The sequence below is a fragment of the Copadichromis virginalis genome, linkage group LG18 (assembly GCF_057382275.1).
Source record: "Copadichromis virginalis isolate Kocher_CV1m ecotype Utaka linkage group LG18, C_Virginalis_male_GT1.1, whole genome shotgun sequence".
NCBI lineage: Eukaryota > Metazoa > Chordata > Actinopteri > Cichliformes > Cichlidae > Copadichromis > Copadichromis virginalis.
In genome coordinates this window covers 30,336,385-30,355,394 of record NC_140635.1, presented here as the reverse complement: position 1 = coordinate 30,355,394, position 19,010 = coordinate 30,336,385, and the positions used below count along the sequence as shown (strand labels likewise).

Here is a 19,010-nt window from a genome sequence, read left to right as displayed (position 1 = left end):
AGTTGAATACTGGTGTAAAGATAGAGTGTATAAAATCTCACCACTAGATGGCAGTAGATGGCGGAAAGCAGTCAGCTGAATGTGTTTTTCTTACATTTCAAGTGCACAATCATAGCTAGGGTGGCAACTGTGGGACAAACAACCCTGTCTTGCATTCATCCGTGGTAAGTTTAGACTGTCAGTATGCTGCTTTCCTCAGTTGTCAATATGCCGGATGTCCACTGCACAAAGTTTCACAGGAAGCTGTAAAACTACCCTGATATACCCTTGGTAAGTCGGGGAAGCTGTCTTCTGTCTGATGAGAGTGATGCTGACACTTGTTGAGGACATCCTGAACTGTTTTCTCAATAAGTGCGGCTTTTTTTTTTGCTACTGATAGCTACTGTTGGTGAAATCGTTAGCTGCTGTTAGCTGGTGTTTCATTAGTGTGTATAATGAAAAATGTATATTAGATAAAAATTTTAATTGAAAAATAGAAAAGCGATAATGTTTAGCAACAGAACAGTTAACAGTCCTGCTCGTGATCAGATAAATTCTTTTAACTTAAGCAGCATTTTTGGTCACATTACAAGGCCAGCATATTCATGGCAGGTCTTGTAATGTGCCTGTGGTGATTATTGTACTTATGGAAAGGACCTGAGCAGATCTTCCATCACTGCTTTGGACAAAGTCTGATTTTGATTGTTTTGCCAGAATCTTGTCTGCCAAGTCTTGAATCAGTCATTGTAGGCTTTGTGACAGACTCCATAGTAATGTACAGAAATACGGGACCAGATAAAGTTTGGGCACACTTACTTTTTTAACCTTCTGAAAACGTGCTGCTTTCAGCTGCTCCCTTATTCACAAGGGGTTGCAATAGTGGGAAGTTCCAAGTGTTTGATTTGGCAGATTTTCCACATGAGATGACATCCTGACACGACTCCAAAGAAATTTGTACATCTCTTAGGACTGAACCAGGAATTTTTTGCTTTCTGGAATCTGTCTATTGCCACTAAACTGTAGTGTCACTACGACACTACATAGTGTATAATTTATAGTGTTTATAGTTTATAGTTTCAGTTCTTATGTTTTACATACTTTTGACATTTTAGGAATTGTGAAAAGTGTGCCACTGCAAACTTTTGGCAGATATTTAAATAAATAAACTTTATAAATTAGCACAGTTCTAGTTTCAGACAAAATGATCTCATTGAGACTTTAAAAATGATTAAAGTCAATGAGCCAGTGTAGTTATGATATATTTGAAATATGGTCAAAAGCTCCAGAAGTTATATCAGCCATAGCCAATTAGTTTAGCCTTGAAGGATACTGAAGCGAGACCCAGACCACAGTGTTCACTTCTCAATAGTTTTATTTTAGGCACAAAGATCAACAGAGAGAGAGTTTGGAGCTGGGAGATACTCAGGTGTGTGTCTGGCAGGCTCATGATTCCAGGTGAGTAATCCTTCTGGGAAAGAAGCTTCAGCTGATCAAGGACAAGGTGGTTTTCTAAGAGGCGTAGCGAAGGCAACATTAGCAAGAAAATCTCCCTGGGAGCTTCAAAGTGCATCAGAGAGTCTGATTCCCATTTACCGTGATGTGTCAGGTTATTATATAACAACAACCTGACGAGGAGTGCAGACTTGAGCTTGTCCTTGTATAGAGAGAGGTAACACAAACAGGTATGTCAGCCAAAGAACAGTAAAAAGGCTGATTCTGCTGGCAGGGGGAGCTCAAGGAGGGGCAACCAAAACTATACTTTAGAGAAAAAGGAGTGGATTGGAAAGGGAGAGAGCGGGAGAGAGAAAACCCTGACCAGCCCTGGACTGTGATAGTGTCATCTGAGATGTCAGCTGTTGTTTTGTCCGCTGGACTGCACTGCACCTGGCAAACATTGAAAAATATTTAATTCTCGAGTCCCATCTTTCTCTTCTCCAGTTCAAGCAGCAGCCTGTTCTACTCACTTTCAGATTTCAGCATCCACTGCTGCAAGAAAAAGTGCAAAATTCAACTCTTAGTTGAGCTGGTATGCATCATCATTGGTGTTCCTGTCACCTGAATTTCAGGTTTTTCCATATCCCAACACCCAAGTGACCCAACTCAGGATAATCAGACTTCAACTTTCATCTGAGCAGCACCCCCGTGAGTCAGGCATTTTGACCCAGAGCAATCTCATTGAGCTGTTCGCTCATATTAGAGTTTTCCTCTATATCCCACTTTAGTTCACAGCCTCAAAGATATAGTATCCCTGGCACTTTCTTTGATTAGCATCCTCCACACAAGCTCTGCCCACGCCTCTGTGAGCTTTAACATGATCACCTGCTTAGTGGAATCAAAACAAATGATCGTGACAGGCCAGCAAATTGTTGATGTCACATGGTCAGGAAATCTCAATTATCTCGAAAGGTCTATTTTTAACTGCCAGTGTGCATATGTGGATGTGCTGGATGGCTTTGGTTGTCAGCTTGATCGGGTTTTATTCCAACAAGAAAATGGATTCTGGCTTACAGCAACATTTCAAGCAACAACCTTACGACTTGTTCATGTCAACACTGGTATTACATTTGACTTCAGGAAGCTGTTGAATTAATTTTTCGGGGATAATCTCCAAAGGTGCAGATGACAGAAAGGAGTTACTGTCTTCCCTCAGATGGAGACGTTTGTTGGGGCTGGTAAGACATCGTGGATATCTTAAACTCAGAGGAAGTTCTGGCTGGCAGGTGTTACATCAGATCTTGTGCTGCAGTTTTCACCATCTTTATCCATATTCCTAGTTGTGGCATTGGCTGCACACTGTCCTTCTCCTTTGTTCTTCCTGGATTAGGGTACTCCCCTTGATCCCAAGCCTTGTCATCTCTTGTCTTTAGGGACTGCCAGATCATCCTGTTGCACCTAGAGGCCAGAGATCCCTTGCTGTCGCCAATGCTTATTCTGCCATATTTCTAAGCCTGCTGAGGAAACTTTTGGGTCTTTTAACCTTTGGCTGAACTCCTCTAGTTAGCATTTTTATTAAAATGCTACTTCTTCCACACAGTGTTGTGCTGCTGAGGCAGGGGGCTCAGTGATGGTTGGTGAGACTGCATATGCATGCAATGACCACAGACCCCGTGGCATGATGGCATGTTAATCTTCAAAGAAAGGCTCAATTTTGCAGACTTGGTGAGTTCTAAGTGAGTTCAAGTTATCCTCACCGAGCATCACACTAACAGTCTCGGTTGTTTTATTCGAATGTCCACAACTAACTCAGGGAACTAAATATGGATGGTGCCGGGGTCTATAAAGAACAGGATGCTTAATTTGTTTACATTTTCTGTCATTAGCAATACAAATTTAAAGCACCGCCTGGCTGCAAGGAGATAAACAAGGGCTTAGAGTTTGTGAGGAGAAAATCAGCATAATGCTCTATATTTACGTAGAAAGTATCCCACTCCAAAGGCAACATATGGGCCTTGACACTAAGCTGAAATACTTATTTTTTTGCCACGTTTTATATTACTTTACACATAAGCCCACCAAGCCCAAAGTCTCTTCTTACACACCTGTTTTTGTTTTGCTCTGTCGGTAGCACACTGGCTCATATGCGTACACTCATTGCGGGGCTTCCACTGTTGATGCGGTGAATCAAATGGCCCGCTGCTGACCCATCTGCTGGTGCCTAACACTTGAGACACGCACTTCTCCACAGTCACCGAAGACACAGAAACGGTAAAGGTTAAAAACATGCAGATAAAAGAGCACAACCCTCACACCAGCTGATATTCAAATGATGATGATGAATGACCTGGAGTGCCCTAAGAAAATCACACCGTTTTGTTAATGTAACACTGGGTTTGTGAACACAATATACAGTGATAAAACATTCAGCTAGGCATATGGTGCGTGGGACTGTGTCTGGAAGGGAAGCCGGCGAGAGAATTAGCTGAGCTTATCTGGTGACCCCGTGAATGTGAACACCCCTGGCTGTGATCTGTCCTGGCAGTGTGGGAGATCAGGTGACTGCATGGAGGGAATTAAAAGCTTCTCACTGTCACAAGATAAACAGGCGTCTCATCGAACCGTCTAAGCCTCGGCTCACAGAGAGAGAGAGAGAGTCTGAGGTCTAATCTGCGATTTACATGCCAGAGATGGGAGCATTTAATAGAGCATGTTAATAGTGTCAATTAAATGCTGATCTTGCTCTGTGGCAAGTCTCCTCCAGAGCTCCAAACGATCTCATCAGCAACCATCAGCGTCATAACTATATGATCGTGCATATTCTGCATTCATTACAGTAACTGGATGCTGCTAGGATCCATGATTATGGTAATGACAGTGCATCACGAGTTGGCAGCGACTTGTCACTGGCACTCAGAAGCCGCAGATGTGCTCAGTCTCTGCTGCCATCTGGTGCTGAGAAGCAGTAATGCTAAAAGGGCATCTGGAGTCAGCTTTGTACTGTGAGCATAGATGATAAATATCATAAAGCATCCTTCATGCCACTCCTGATTCTGAGCCTATTATTAGACAAAGCACTGAAAATGCATAGAGATATAAAATTTTGCGTCATAATTTTCACATATTTTACAAAAGCAGAGTTTGGCACCACTAATGTGGCTCTCTACAAAACTGGAGCACTCACAAGCGACAACGATAGTTAAAACCAGAGTGTGAAAGTGTCTCAGTTTAAAGCACTCGGTTTTAATAGTAAAGATATCAGATTTCCAATGGTCAGATAGTTTGGTAGATATGCACTTTTTCTTCATTGCAGAGAGTTAGAAGAGAGGACTGATGCCACTTTTGTATCCATCAAAAAAAAGTTGACAGCAGATGAATGGTGTCATGTTCTTAAGAAATAGAAAAACATTCAGCAAAGACCTCAAGCAGGACCTGATCTGCTGTTCGCTGAAGTCTCATCAGAAATGCTCGTAGTGGAAGAGTGGCTGTGAAGGAGCTGTTCTTAAAATTTAAAATTACACAAGAACTGGACAGAAAATCGGTGACAACAGGTCTTGCAGAGTGATGAATACAAAATTCGAAATCTGTATAAAGACACAGTGGAGGTTCTGTTAGGTTCAGTGCTGCATTTCATCTGTGTTGAGAATTTGATGAAATTGTAAACAACAAAAGAACCATTAGATTTTGATTCACCATGAAATAACATCTGACTGGCAACATCTTTGTTTTTCAGTACGACAATGATCCTAAACGTATTACCACTGCAGTAAAAATGTACCTGATTGAATCATGGATTGGCCTCCCCAGAGCCCGCACCTCAACATTAGTGAAGCAATGAGGGATCATCTTGACTACATCTGCTGTTTTCTAAACCTCAGCAAAGATAACTGGGAGAAAAAGAGTTATGGCAAATCATACAAGAACTGTGGATAATTTGTGGCAACAGTTCTTATGGAGAGATGAATCTGAAGAATGTCAGAAGAGAGTTCCAACAGTGAGCTGCCATTTGTAAAACAGGGTGTAGGCTCAGTCATGGTTTAGGGCTGCATTTCAGCCAGTGGTGTTGCAGATCTTGTCAAAATTGATGGAATTATAAATGTAGAAATGTATCATCAGATTATGGTCCACCACACAATACCATCTGCCAATCCAATAAAAGCATACCTGGATAGAAAAACACTATCTGTCATGGATTGGCCTCCTCAGAGCCCGGACATCAACATTACTGAAGCAGTGTGGTGTCGTATTAACAGAGAACAGAAGATAAGGTAGGAGCATCTAAAGATGAGCTTTGAATGTCCTTCAAGAAGCTGGAGAACTATTCCTGAAGACTACTTAAAGAAATTACAAGAAATCTGCCTGAGAGAGTTCAGGCTGTGTTAAAGAATAAAGTCGGTAACAAATAGTAACTTTCAAGCTCATTAGAAATGACAGCCTCTGTTTTTTCCTGATGCATTTCTGTGGATGTTTGCTTTGATAAATCACCCATTTCCCATTTTCCCAGCAAAATATAAAGAAATGACGGGTGGCTCAACACAAGCACAGCACTGTGTTACTTCAGCAACAACACAGCCTAAATGGTGACAACAGCTAAACTGTTCCCGTTTTAGGATGCCACTCTGACACATATTTACATTTAGCGTAATGTATTGTGAAAGTAACTTTCAGCAGTCCACTTCCTTCTGGAAAGTCACTTTTATTTATTCGGATTCATAGAAGCATTTTTAGAAAAAATACTCATTTTCAGGCCCGCAAAATCTGATTAAAATGATCTACTGTCTAGTTTAAATACTCTTGGAGAGACAGGAGTGCATGGTAACACGTTTCTCAGTCATCACCGGCAGCATACATCAAAAGCATACTTACAAACACGGTTATCAAATGATATGTTATCACAAATAAAATCATGATTGTTAACTGGCAGAGTTACCACAATGGTTAGTGCAGTTATATATTCAGTATATACATCCAATTAGAATAAATACACTACAAAACTCACTTTCAGAAGTCACAGATTGTCAGTTAAATACAGATAGGGCATGAAAAGACACGCTTTCAATATTAAATGATTTTTGCACAAATGCATAAAACAGCTGTTTGTGAGCATACTGGAGACACACTGATCCACTGTGTTTGTATGAAAAGTAGAGCTTTGTTTATGCCTGAGAGTAAAATAGCGAGTGCAAGCAGTCAAAACCGGCATACAGTACATGCATTTTCAGCAACAAATGTTTGCAGGGATTAAAAATAAAAATATATTTTTAAAAAAAAGACATCCTGTTGAATCTTTGTCAGCCGAGTCCACAGTTTTAAAAGCTTGTCTCTCTCCAGTCCTCCGCGTCCAAGTCCTTTCTTCCCAGCAAACGTCTCCTGGTCCACAGGTAATGTCATAATGCATCTCTGTTACCAAGCTGGGGGCTTTCATAACCTACAGAAGCAAATGTACTGTGAGTGGTGGGAATAAAAAAAATGCTAGACAGCTACATTACACTTAATTCCACAGTTAGACTGGAACACCACTCTGAATGAATGCTAATGTTGCTGCTTAGCTCAATCCGGAAATATGTAGGGCGATAAAATGTCAGTGTTGTGTTCACAGCAATGACTCTTCAACAGTCAGTGGTTCACAGCTTGTTTCTGCTGCCCCCAAGTGGCCAAAAAATAAAATAAAACTGAAAGCTGCACTTCTATGGAAACAGATGGCCGTCTTCTGCATTAGTTTTAGAAGGTGATATTTCAAACGTAACTTTTTAAGCTTGCATGAGTGGGTGGAGACAAAAAAAAGCTTTGAGCTTAAAAAAACCTGGAGCTAGGCTCAGATATTATCTGCCGCATGCAAAAAGAACCTCTCGGTGTGGACAAGAAACACAAACGTGACAATGCGGCGCTTAAACTTCCAATACACCTAAACTCATCCCGACAGGTCACAGAGGATCCCGCACGCTCTTTATGACCGGCTTTTATGCTTGTGACACGTGGAGCCTTTTATCATTCTCACAGTGATGATAATTGAGTCCCCTGCAGCAACTTGCTGATATATAGTTCTGTATTACTGGGATAATTGGCAGTAGTTTTTGGAATGTCATTAGAGCTGAATTCCACTGCCCCGGGGTTTTCACATTCGGCGTCAATCTGCTCAAAGCAGGAAGAGATGATGAATCAGCTAAACCGTACTGCCAATTAGCACAATAATGGAACATGATATCAAGGAAAGAATCTGCTCCAATTAAAGGAGGGGAGATAAAAGGTCCTCGTTTGAAAAAGGGAGAAGGTCTCATCTAACAGCACACTAATCCCAAGCAGTGTCAGATCCGGCTGCCAGCTGCAATGAGACATATCTGGAAAACAGCCAAATTCCATCTTTAAATTATGTTTTATGATCTCTTTCTTTGGCAATCCAATTGAGGCAAAGGAGGCTTGCATTCAATATGTAGGGTATGACTCATCTCTGTTAAGCGTGTACACGTTTAGGCTTCCGCAAATGCTAAAAACAAATTACTGAAGATTTTGGAATATGAATGAAAGATTTTATTGTTATAAAAACAAGATGGGGAGCAAAAGAAAAAAAATACATTGTGCAAAAATCTCAACACGCATGCACTTCATGCTGCTCGTCATACCGCACATATCTGCAGGAAAGAGAGACGGATACATACACCCGGTCCCAGCAGGGTAGTCCAGAGACCTGTTTCTGCACTGAGGGAAATAGGGTTTTTTCACAAGGAATCTGCGATCTGAAGACCTCTCCAGATCGTAGGGCACATCCCGTTCCATGCCTGGGAATAAATGGCATGAGACAGACACACACACACATAGTGGGGTACAGGAACTCAGAATAAAGGATGCAGGATAAAGCAACAAGTTGATGCGCAGCCAGCACGCTCAACAGGGTTGGAAGCACATCAAATAGGAGAGTCACGCTGAGTTTGTTTGATAAAAAATAACAAAGGCGTTGCGCCATTGTTATGAATTATGAACAACAACAAAAAAAAAAACCAAGACGTGCATTTGTATCTTTACGTACTAGTGCGCAGTACTACAAAATGCATGCACAACAGCGGGGCTGCAGAAACAAACACAGCACCAGACACACAGTACCTATGTCAAACGAGCTGGACTTCCTGGTCTGATGTGATGCTGCTGGAAATCCATTATGGCCTCCCTCCTCATCTGTGTTTGTTGGTTATTGTTAATTGGGAAGATCACAGCAATTATTTGCATCTTATTATGCCAATCTGCCCTTTCTATCCACATCATTAAGAACACACTGCCTGCTAGAGATCTGGCCTTTTACTTTTGGGGGTGTTTACGGTTCCTGTGACTGAAAAGCAAAAGAAGACGGCCATGCATGGAACGTAAAGATCTAGAACGTTCGTGATGGTGATGTTAAAGTTCCAGGTTTATTACTTTATTTTTAAAAAAGAAGAAAAAACAAAGAGGAGACATTTTGGACTGCTATGACTGTGCATAGATATAAAATGACATGGTTACCGTGACTGATTACAGCAGGATCTGCTGCTTCCATCCCAGGCTTGACAGACGCCGGTGGGCTCATCCTCTCGGTGCTTCCCTCACCTTCAGCGATGGGTTGACCAGGAGGTAAACACCTCTGATCATTGATTTGTTCTTCTGCTGGGGTGACGGGGGAGGTCTTGGCCTTATCTGGAGAGGTCTTGTCTCTAGAAACATCCAAGCTGGGCTGATGGAGGAGCACAAAATTTGACTATGCAACAGAAAAATATGACAACAAGATGTGCTTTCTCTTATAGTACGTACAGCGCATACAGCATATAGTTACCTTATTGGGAATGAGAGGACGCTCTCCCTCTGGCCCTCGCCCTCTCTGTTTCTCCTCGCGCTTTCTTTCACTCTGGTCTCCCTCTGCCTCCAGCCTTCCTGCTTCTTCTGGGAAAACAAAAAGCAGCCGACACAAACAAAGCTCAATTTATTTCGGGATTTCTATAGTAGCCTTGCACGATTCACAGGTCAAAGTTATTCTTAGCTGTCTTCAGTTCATCCACTTCCTCTTTTCACTCTGACTTTAGGCCAGTTTCCTTCTGATTGGCTGCCCCTCACTAATGTGGGTGGTGCTGCTGCTAGTTCTCCTGAAACAACTACATCCATTCTTTGATGTCACACAGAGCAAAAAGTAACCTACAAAGAAAAAAAAGACAGCCCGTCTTTCTGAAGCCTGAAGAGGTTTTTGGCTCACGGTGTTTATTTATTCATAGACTAAACTCATTATCTGAAACTTGTCTAATATGAGCATACCCCACTATAACAGTACATATACACTATACATGACGTAAGATAAGAAAAGCAGAATAAGACCTGAAGCTGGAATATTGGCAAGCAGCACACATTTCACACGAACCTGGGAATGGGAGCCTTTGGCTGAAGGGGCTGAAAGCACAAACTGTGCAAATTAAAACCAACCAACCTGGATTGCTTTTCCATTTCTGTGTTAAGAGCTTGCTCCAGCTTTTAAGAGACAACTATTTATATGTGCTGCTGTCCACAGCTTGCATTAAGGATTTCAATCGGACGATAAAGATGCACATCCCTGCACCCTTTCTCCGTTTTAACGCCAAACTGCTGGCTTTAACATTGATTTTATGCCATGACCACTTCTGTTACAGTGATCATCTAAAAACCAGCAACAAACAACTTAAACATAAACAATCACAAAGAAAGAACAATACAGTATCCACATCTGAACCAAAGAGTAAAACAGTGAAATGTGGATTATTAAATATTAGGTCTCTCTCCTCCAAGTCTCTGTTAGTACATGACTTAATAATTGATCAACAAATTGATTTACTCTGCCTTACAGAAACCTGGTTGCAGCAGGATGATTATGTTAGTTTAAATGAATCAACACCCCCGAGCCATTCTAACTACCAGAAATCTCGAAGCACAGGCCGAGGGGGCGGTGTGGCAGCAATTTTTCACACCAGCCTATTAATTAATGAAAGACCAAGACAGACTTTTAATTCATTTGAAAGCCTGATGCTTAACATTGTCCACCCCAGCTGTGAAACTCAGAAACCAGTCTTACTTGTTATCATCTATCGTCCACCTGGGCCTTACACAGAGTTTCTGTCTGATTTCTCAGACTTTATATCTAATTTAGTTCTGAGCTCAGATAAAATAATTATTGTGGGTGATTTTAACATCCATGTAGATGCTAAAAATGACAGCCTCAACATGGCATTTAATCTGTTATTAGACTCAATTGGTTTCTCTCAAAATGTAAAAGAACCCACCCACCACTTTAATCACACTCTAGATCTTGTTTTAACATATGGCATCGAACCTGAACATTTAACAGTGTTTCCTGAAAACCCTCTCCTGTCTGATCATTTCCTGATAACATTTACTTTTACAATAATTGATTACACAGCGGTGAAGAGTAGACTTTATCAAAGTAGATGTCTTTCTGAAAGCACTGTAACTAAGTTTAAGAATATAATCCACCCACTGTTATCATCTCCAATGCCCTGTACCAACACAGAGCAAAGCAGCTATCTGAACGCTACCCCAACAGAGGTCGATTATCTTGTTAATAATTTCACCTCCTCACTACGTACGACTCTGGATACTGTAGCTCCTGTGAAAACTAAGGCCTCAAATCAGAAGTACCTGACTCCGTGGTATAATTCTGAAACACGTACCCTAAAGCAGATGACTCGTAATCTGGAGAGGAAATGGCGTGTCACAAATCTAGAGGATCATCATTTAGCCTGGAGAAATAGTTTGCTGCTTTATAAGAAAGCCCTCCGCAAAGCCAGAACATCTTACTATTCATCACTGATTGAAGAAAATAAGAACAACCCCAGGTTTCTCTTCAGCACTGTAGCCAGGCTGACAAAAAGTCAGAGCTCTTTTGAGCCAACCATCCCTTTAACGTTAACTAGTAATGACTTCATGAACTTCTTCACAAATAAAATTTTTATCATTAGAGAAAAAATTACCAATAATCATCCCACAGATGTAATATTATCTACAGCTACTCTTAGTACCATTGATATTAAGTTAGACTCTTTTTCTCCAATTGATCTTTCTGAGTTAACTTCAATAATTACTTCCTCCAAACCATCAACGTGTCTTTTAGACCCCATTCCTACAAAACTGCTCAAAGAAGTCCTGCCATTAATTAATTCTTCGATCTTAAATATGATCAACCTATCTCTAATAATCGGCTATGTACCACAGGCCTTCAAGCTGGCTGTAGTTAAACCTTTACTCAAAAAGCCATCTCTAGACCCAGCAGTCTTAGCTAATTATAGGCCAATCTCCAACCTTCCTTTCATATCAAAAATCCTTGAAAGAGTAGTTGTCAAACAGCTAACAGATCATCTGCAGAGGAATGGTTTATTTGAAGAGTTTCAGTCAGGTTTCAGAGCTCAGCACAGCACAGAAACAGCTTTAGTGAAGGTTACAAATGATCTTCTTATGGCCTCTGACAGTGGACTCATCTCTGTGCTTGTCCTGCTAGACCTCAGTGCAGCGTTCGATACTGTTGATCATAATATCCTATTAGAGCGATTAGAACATGCTGTAGGTATTACAAGTACTGCGCTGCAGTGGTTTGTATCATATCTATCTAATAGACTCCAATTCGTGCATGTAAATGGAGAGTCCTCTTCACACACTGAGGTTAATTATGGAGTTCCACAGGGTTCAGTGCTAGGACCAATTCTGTTTACATTATACATGCTTCCCTTAGGCAGTATCATTAGAAGACATAGCATACATTTTCACTGCTATGCAGATGACACCCAGCTCTATCTGTCCATGAAGCCAGATAACACACACCAATTAGTTAAACTGCAGGAATGTCTTAAAGACATAAAGACCTGGATGGCCGCTAACTTTCTGCTTCTTAATTCAGATAAAACTGAGGTTATTGTACTCGGCCCTGAAAATCTTAGAAATATGGTATCTAATCAGATTCTTACTCTGGATGGCATTACCTTGGCCTCCAGTAACGCGGTGAGGAACCTTGGAGTCATTTTTGACCAGGACATGTCCTTCAACGCACATATTAAACAAATATGTAAGACTGCTTTCTTCCATTTGCGCAACATCTCTAAAATTAGAAATATCCTGTCTCAGAGTGACGCTGAAAAACTAGTTCATGCATTTATTACTTCCAGGCTGGACTACTGTAATTCATTATTATCAGGATGTCCAAAAAACTCACTGAAAAGCCTTCAGCTAATCCAAAATGCTGCAGCAAGAGTCCTGACAGGGACTAGAAAGAGAGAGCATATTTCTCCTGTTTTGGCTTCCCTTCATTGGCTTCCTGTTAAATCCAGAATTGAATTCAAAATCCTGCTCCTCACATACAAGGTCTTAAATAATCAGGCCCCATCTTATCTTAATGACCTTGTAGTACCATATCACCCTATTAGAGCGCTCCGCTCTCGCTCTGCAGGCCTACTTGTTGTTCCTAGAGTATTTAAAAGTAGAATGGGAGGGAGAGCCTTCAGTTTTCAGGCCCCTCTTCTGTGGAACCAGCTTCCAGTTTGGATTCGGGAGACAGACACTATCTCTACTTTTAAGATTAGGCTTAAAACTTTCCTTTTTTCTAAAGCATATAGTTAGGGCTGGACCAGGTGACCCTGAATCCTCCCTTTGTTATGCTGCAATAGATGTAGGCTGCCGGGGGATTCCCATGATGCATTGAGTTTTTCCTTTCCAGTCACCTTTCTCACTCACTATGTATTAATAGACCTCTCTGCATTGAATCATATCTGTTATTAACCTCTGTCTCTCTTCCACAGCATGTCTTTATCCTGTCTTCCTTCTCTCACCCCAACCGGTCGCAGCAGATGGCCGCCCCTCCCTGAGCCTGGTTCTGCCGGAGGTTTCTTCCTGTTAAAAGGGAGTTTTTCCTTCCCACTGTCGCCAAAGTGCTTGCTCATAGGGGGTCATATGATTGTTGGGTTTTTCTCTGTATCTATGAAGCGCCTTGAGGCGACTTTTGTTGTGATTTGGCGCTATATAAATAAAATTGAATTGAATTGAATTGAATTGAATCTCTTAATTCCCTTTGAGTCAGACTGCAGTCTACAATACTCGGAGGTTTTACTCATTAAGAAGTCTAGACTTGAGACTTAACAATGGCTCTTTCGCCACAAAAGGCCTCTATAGCTATAGCCAATCATGTCATCGTCTGCTCTCGTACTGCATCTCTCATTAAACACACTTTGACATACTCGTCTACACGGTTTTTGCAGCTTTTGTGAGTTTTCTGCTTTTTTTCTTCTTTAAAAACATGGCATCTTCTGATTGTTTTCCCTTTGAACTTTTATCCAACAAGACAGTGATCTAAAAATATATCACGGTCAACCACATGCCACGTGTACAGTGTACAGTGAGTCTATTTTTAGAATTATCATTATTATCAGTCATTCTAATAAGAGTCACACCTGAGTCTTCATCATTTATTATTTTATCATCATATTCATACCATGTGATTATTATCATGTTGGATACTTATTCATCCAATAGGGACATTTTACAATATTATACTTTAACAGAACTTCAGTTGTTGTTTAAATTGCAATACCTAAACTCTCCTGCAGGTGTCTCTGCCTCATGACAGCCAAACTGGGCTTAGCACTCTGTGGAGGCGGCTCTGGCCTTGGCCCACCGGGGGCCACGATTCCACCTCCGCTGCTCTGCACATCATCTTCTATCTCAGTCCGCGAGTCTGTCAGGGGCACAATCCTCTCCTGCCTGGCTGTCTCCATCTGTCTGTCCGTCTGTTGTTTGGAGGACACCACGTGGCCGTTAGTTCGAGTATCTGTCGGGGCATCTGAGATGGTGACTGATCTGTCAGCATCCTGGTCTATCCCTTTGATGTCACAGTTGCTGCTGCCATCGGAGTCTTCGATTTCTGCCCCGATGCAGCTGTACACCATGCTGACCAGGTCTGTGGACTGGATGAGGACAGAAGTCATGGACACAGTTAGAACGAGTCAAATCGCTGATGATTTAATGAATAGCATAACTCATAATCTGGTGCTAACAATAGAGAAAGCGAAGGCCTTAATTAAAATGTATTCTGTTGAATTCAATTATAACAAAATTAAATTATCGTTCATTTTTTTGCAGTGGATGTCCTCAAATCCCCTTAATGATCACTAAGGATCCACGGGCTCTACTTAAGAGAGAATTGGAGTAATCCAAGCCGTCCCTCAGCACAGAGTTTAAATAGCCCTCCACACCTTAGGCAAGCTACTACAATAAGACACATAAAAAGGCTGGGAACAGCAGGTGGCTCGGACAGCACACGGCCATGCACTGTTACATGTCATGTAGAACTATAGAAAGAAGTAGCAGCTGCTCACTCATGAATTAAACTGGAAGCAGACTTGAAAAAAAAATGGAAATAGAAATGCATTAGCATTTAATTTAAACTTTAAAATATTCTTTAACTATTAAACACTTTTATCAAGTCACTGTGTTTGGCAAAGCCCTGAGGAATGCAATTTCAAAAAAATTAAATGAACACTTTGAAAACACATCAGATTGCAATGGTGAGAAAAGGATATAGATGTAGCTGCAACATTGTTGTGCACCAGGAGGAACCCAGGACCCACTGCACCAGCGTAGGGTCCTCAGGCCACCCTAATAAAGTCTGTATCTGATTGTTTGGTTAGAGACATTCACACCAGTGTCCTACTTGTAGCTCTGACAGTGCTCATCCTTTTCTTCCTTGCACAAAGCAGCAGATACCTGTCCTGCTGATGGGTTAGGGACCTTCTACAGCCTTGTTCAGCTCTGCTAGAGCAACTGCCTGCCTCCTGAGATGGAGGAGACACAGCAAACTTTGTGGAAATAGCTGGACTGATGTGCCATCTTGGAAGAGTTGGACTACCTGTGCAACATCTGTAGGGTCCAGGTATCACCTCATGTTACCAGTTGTGACACTGACCCTAGCCTAGCTAAATGCAAGACTAGTGAAAAACAGCCAGAAAAGATGAGGAGGGAAAAATGTCAGTGTCCTCCACCTGTAAAAACATTCCTTGACTTGGGGGATGTGTCATTGTTGCCCCTGTTAGTTAGAGACATAAGTGAATCTACAAAAGCTCAAACAGCCAACTTTTCACAGCACGGTACCTGTCTTTGGATGAGGCAGGGGGGGCTGGCAGTTCTCATCCCATGCACCGGCATGCCCTGAGTTGGGTGAGGTGAAGGCATGCTCCCATTTGCTCCTGGGACAACGCTCTCCGGCCTCACGGCATCTTTAGGATGCTGAATCATGGAGTAGACATTCTCTGAGGCGCTGCTGGACAGAAAAAGGCAGACTTTTCAGCACTGGTCCCTCTAATTGACTTCAATCATAAACCATACACTACATTTTGGATACAATATTATTATGCTTATGAATTTACAGTAACACCATCAGTTTGAAACACTGCAGTTTTTCTGAAGCGCAACAGCTTACTTCCTACACAATGTGCTGCTGTTAAAAAACAAAAGAAATGAACGTAGAGAGCAAGCCAAGTGAACGCAGCAACAAACAATCTCTTTGACTGCTTAGCAACAATCTGCAGGTGAAAGCTTACAAAACGCAGCATACTATATTTAAGAAACTATTTCCATCTATGACTTCCCCTCAGATGAGTCATCTTTGCTTTTATGCTTCTCTTTCAGACTCCTGTAGACTCGGCCTACAGCATATGTGTGAAATTCCTGCACCGCAGCAAGGCTGTTAACCAGCAGAGGCAAAGGCATCACCGTTTTTTTTAAAGCACACCTCTGAGCTGAAAAACAAACTGCACCAGACACACAGTACCTCGCTGAGAAACCCTTTCGTCCGTTTCGTGCAGCTGTGTAGTTTAAGTGAACAAAGTGCGCCTATTAAGTGCTATTCTCCCCACTCAGCTGTTAATCTGTGCAAATGATTTTTCTTTTTTTTTAAAAAGTTTGCAAACTTTTTCCACCAACACTTTCTAACTCCAGCGCCATTATGTAACAGCAGCTCAAATGCATCCAGCGCCATAAATTCAAAGCAAAGGAAAACAGCTGGGGATGGGGAAATATTTTCTCCTATTCAAATATTCATGAAGTTTTGAAGTGGCGTTAATGCCCAGCGCTGGATTAATTTAACCACCATCTCATTCTCTGGGCGTGTGCTCTTAAATGTTACTTTCCTCCACTTCTTCCACTCGGCTCCTGTGCTGCATACTCACTCCGAGTCCTGATTAGAGATGGTGGAGTTGCGGTTCTTGCGGAATCCTGAGAAAATGGACAACACACTTCGTCTTTTCTTCCTCCTCAGAGACTGGGCCTGATGCAGGGACGACAACTGACTGAAAGTGAAAAGTAGAGAAAAAAACAGAATGAGTAAACTAAAGCATTGGGTAAGAGGGTAGGCACACACAGTGAGATTAAAGCTAGATTGCATCATTTGGACTGTTTTGTTTTGTTAATGCAATCAGCCAGCAGCCAGTATTTATCAGTATTCTGTGAAAGTCATAAGTGGCAGGCTAAACCCAGAATTAACATCCGACTACATTATTTGAATGAACCGTTTGACAAGAACAGGAAACATAATTAGTATGCCGAGTCCTGAACACATGGTTTAATACTCTGGACAGAAGCAGTGTTTCTGCTGCCTAAGCACACTGCTGCTGAGCATGAAGCTTACACTGGCATGTAACTTTAAAACACTTGCAGGGTTAACCATCATTTACATAGTGCTGTCCAGCTTTGAGATGCAAAATCATGCCGATTTTACCAAACAGTTAATGTTACTATGCTATGACATCTAAAGGAATAATGCTTAAAATGAGCTTCACTTTGCATAAATATAAAAAATCTTACACTACACCAAAACCTTAACCCAAACTTTGGAAATAATTTAAAACACATATAATTACGAATTAAAAAAAGCAGTTTTGTGTTAAATATGTTTAAAAATAGCTTGTGTAGCTTTTCAGCACTGGCCTAATACTAGAATACTTTGGTTATTTGGGATAGTAGCACGAACATTAACTAGATTATGGAAAATTGATTGTGACTTGTAAACAAGGCTGTGAAATATAATAAAATAATAAATTGGCCTTATTTATTGATAGGGCTAACATGTCAGCAACTCAGCATCTATTTATCTTCAAATTTGGGACAATTCTGGCATCCATCTGCAGCTGTGTTGTGCTTGCCTGATCAATTTAAATTCAATACTTACACCACTTTAAACTTTGTTTTTGGTGTCCAGAGATTACTCAGATTTAAAGAAAATAGTTCAGCTGCTAAATAGTCCACTGGTATGCAAGTGGCTATATAGACTATTTATTTCAAGGTAGTTAGTAGTGTAGGAACATGTAGTTTTTAGTTACAAATTCCTAAGTACCCCAAAAAAACTGCTGAAATCCTGTAAAATTAAAAAAATAAAATTAAATATGTTCATTCTGTGCAGAGGTTAGAGGGACTGCAGAGTCAATCAGCTATCCTTAAGTTCATTCATTATTTATTATTTTCACTTAGTTCCATCTTCTTTGCCAACATTTCCTTCTGGGTTTGAGTCTTTGAGGATGCAGCTTCAGTCACTTATCCACATGGCACCACCAATATACCAACACTGCCCAGAAAAAATGGGAACATGGGAATTTTTCCAGTGAATAGCATACTGTAATTGACTTAAATGTGCATAACTGATTTTATTCCCACTTTTGTGGGGAGTAACATTGGAATTTTAATCACCTCATCTACTGACATGGTGAAAGACTTAGCAAACAGTTACTCACTGACACATTGAGCACATACTGAATATCATTAGGATTGTTCTGCAGTGACAGTTGGTAACTCTGGTAATTACTCTCCTTTAAGCACTGCACTCGGTCTCTATCAACAAAATATGTGGTTTCTTAGCTGCTAAATGCTCCACTATGTCCAGCAGCAAGTCTCCAGCTTTGTGTTTTTACTCCTTAAAACGTATCACGGGTTCACAACTGCAGAGTTCTTGCAAAGATTTAAACAGCAAATTAAAATGCACCATTTGCATTCTTTAGACACAGCTACTGTTCTCTTCTTAACATTCAGAAATTGCCCTTCCTTCTTCTCCGTCATACTGTGTACAATGCTACAATCGTAGATGCCGATATTAAACAAAGTTGTAAATGCTGAAATATGAGTGAACATATATCTAAATGCTCACTTTCAGAATTTTTTTTTTACTTTTAGTGCTGTATGATATCAGTGACTTGACCGGCTCTCACACCGTCTGTTAAATCTTTTGTCAGTGAGGTAAAAAAAGTCACCAGAAAGCTGACTTAAAGGGAGGAGGAAGGAAGATACAACAGTTTGTTTCAAACAAAGGATGACTCGAGGACTGCACCAAGACCTAAGGTGATGCAAATGTGTCCAAAAGCATGCGTTTCAACAAAAAGTACAAGGTAAAATTAAACGTGTGGTTAAGAAATGCAGGGAAAAGAAACTACAATGGAAAATGGTACATTGTACTTTATTTGCATGTTGTTTTTTGTGTGTTTGTTTTTCATTTTACTGTTTAAATGACAAACAATAGAAAACAGGTTTTACTGATACACCAGATGTAAGACACAGTTCCCTCAATGTCT

At 40.9% G+C, this 19,010-nt stretch overlaps 1 protein-coding gene across 6 annotated transcripts in view; it reads right to left on the bottom strand.

The window, feature by feature from the left end:
• Nucleotides 1-6,093: 6,093 nt before the first annotated feature.
• The window catches only part of carmil3 (capping protein regulator and myosin 1 linker 3), a 105,943-nt gene continuing 93,026 nt past the window's right edge, over nt 6,094-19,010 (bottom strand). For 2 of the 6 annotated variants that reach the window (XM_085438059.1, XM_085438061.1), the window contains exons 33-40: nt 16,623-16,742; nt 15,547-15,712; nt 13,991-14,363; nt 9,212-9,318; nt 8,905-9,112; nt 8,512-8,583; nt 8,070-8,189; nt 6,094-6,841 (exon numbers count right to left, since the gene is read on the bottom strand). In XM_085438059.1, the coding sequence (XP_085294185.1) occupies nt 6,801-6,841; nt 8,070-8,189; nt 8,512-8,583; nt 8,905-9,112; nt 9,212-9,318; nt 13,991-14,363; nt 15,547-15,712; nt 16,623-16,742 (1,207 nt within the window). In that variant the 3' untranslated portion in view covers nt 6,094-6,800. Of the gene's footprint in view, nt 6,842-8,069; nt 8,190-8,511; nt 8,584-8,904; nt 9,113-9,211; nt 9,319-13,990; nt 14,364-15,546; nt 15,716-16,622; nt 16,743-19,010 lie in introns of all 6 variants that reach the window. The other 4 variants (XM_085438058.1, XM_085438060.1, XM_085438062.1 and 1 more) reach the window with 3 other exon arrangements.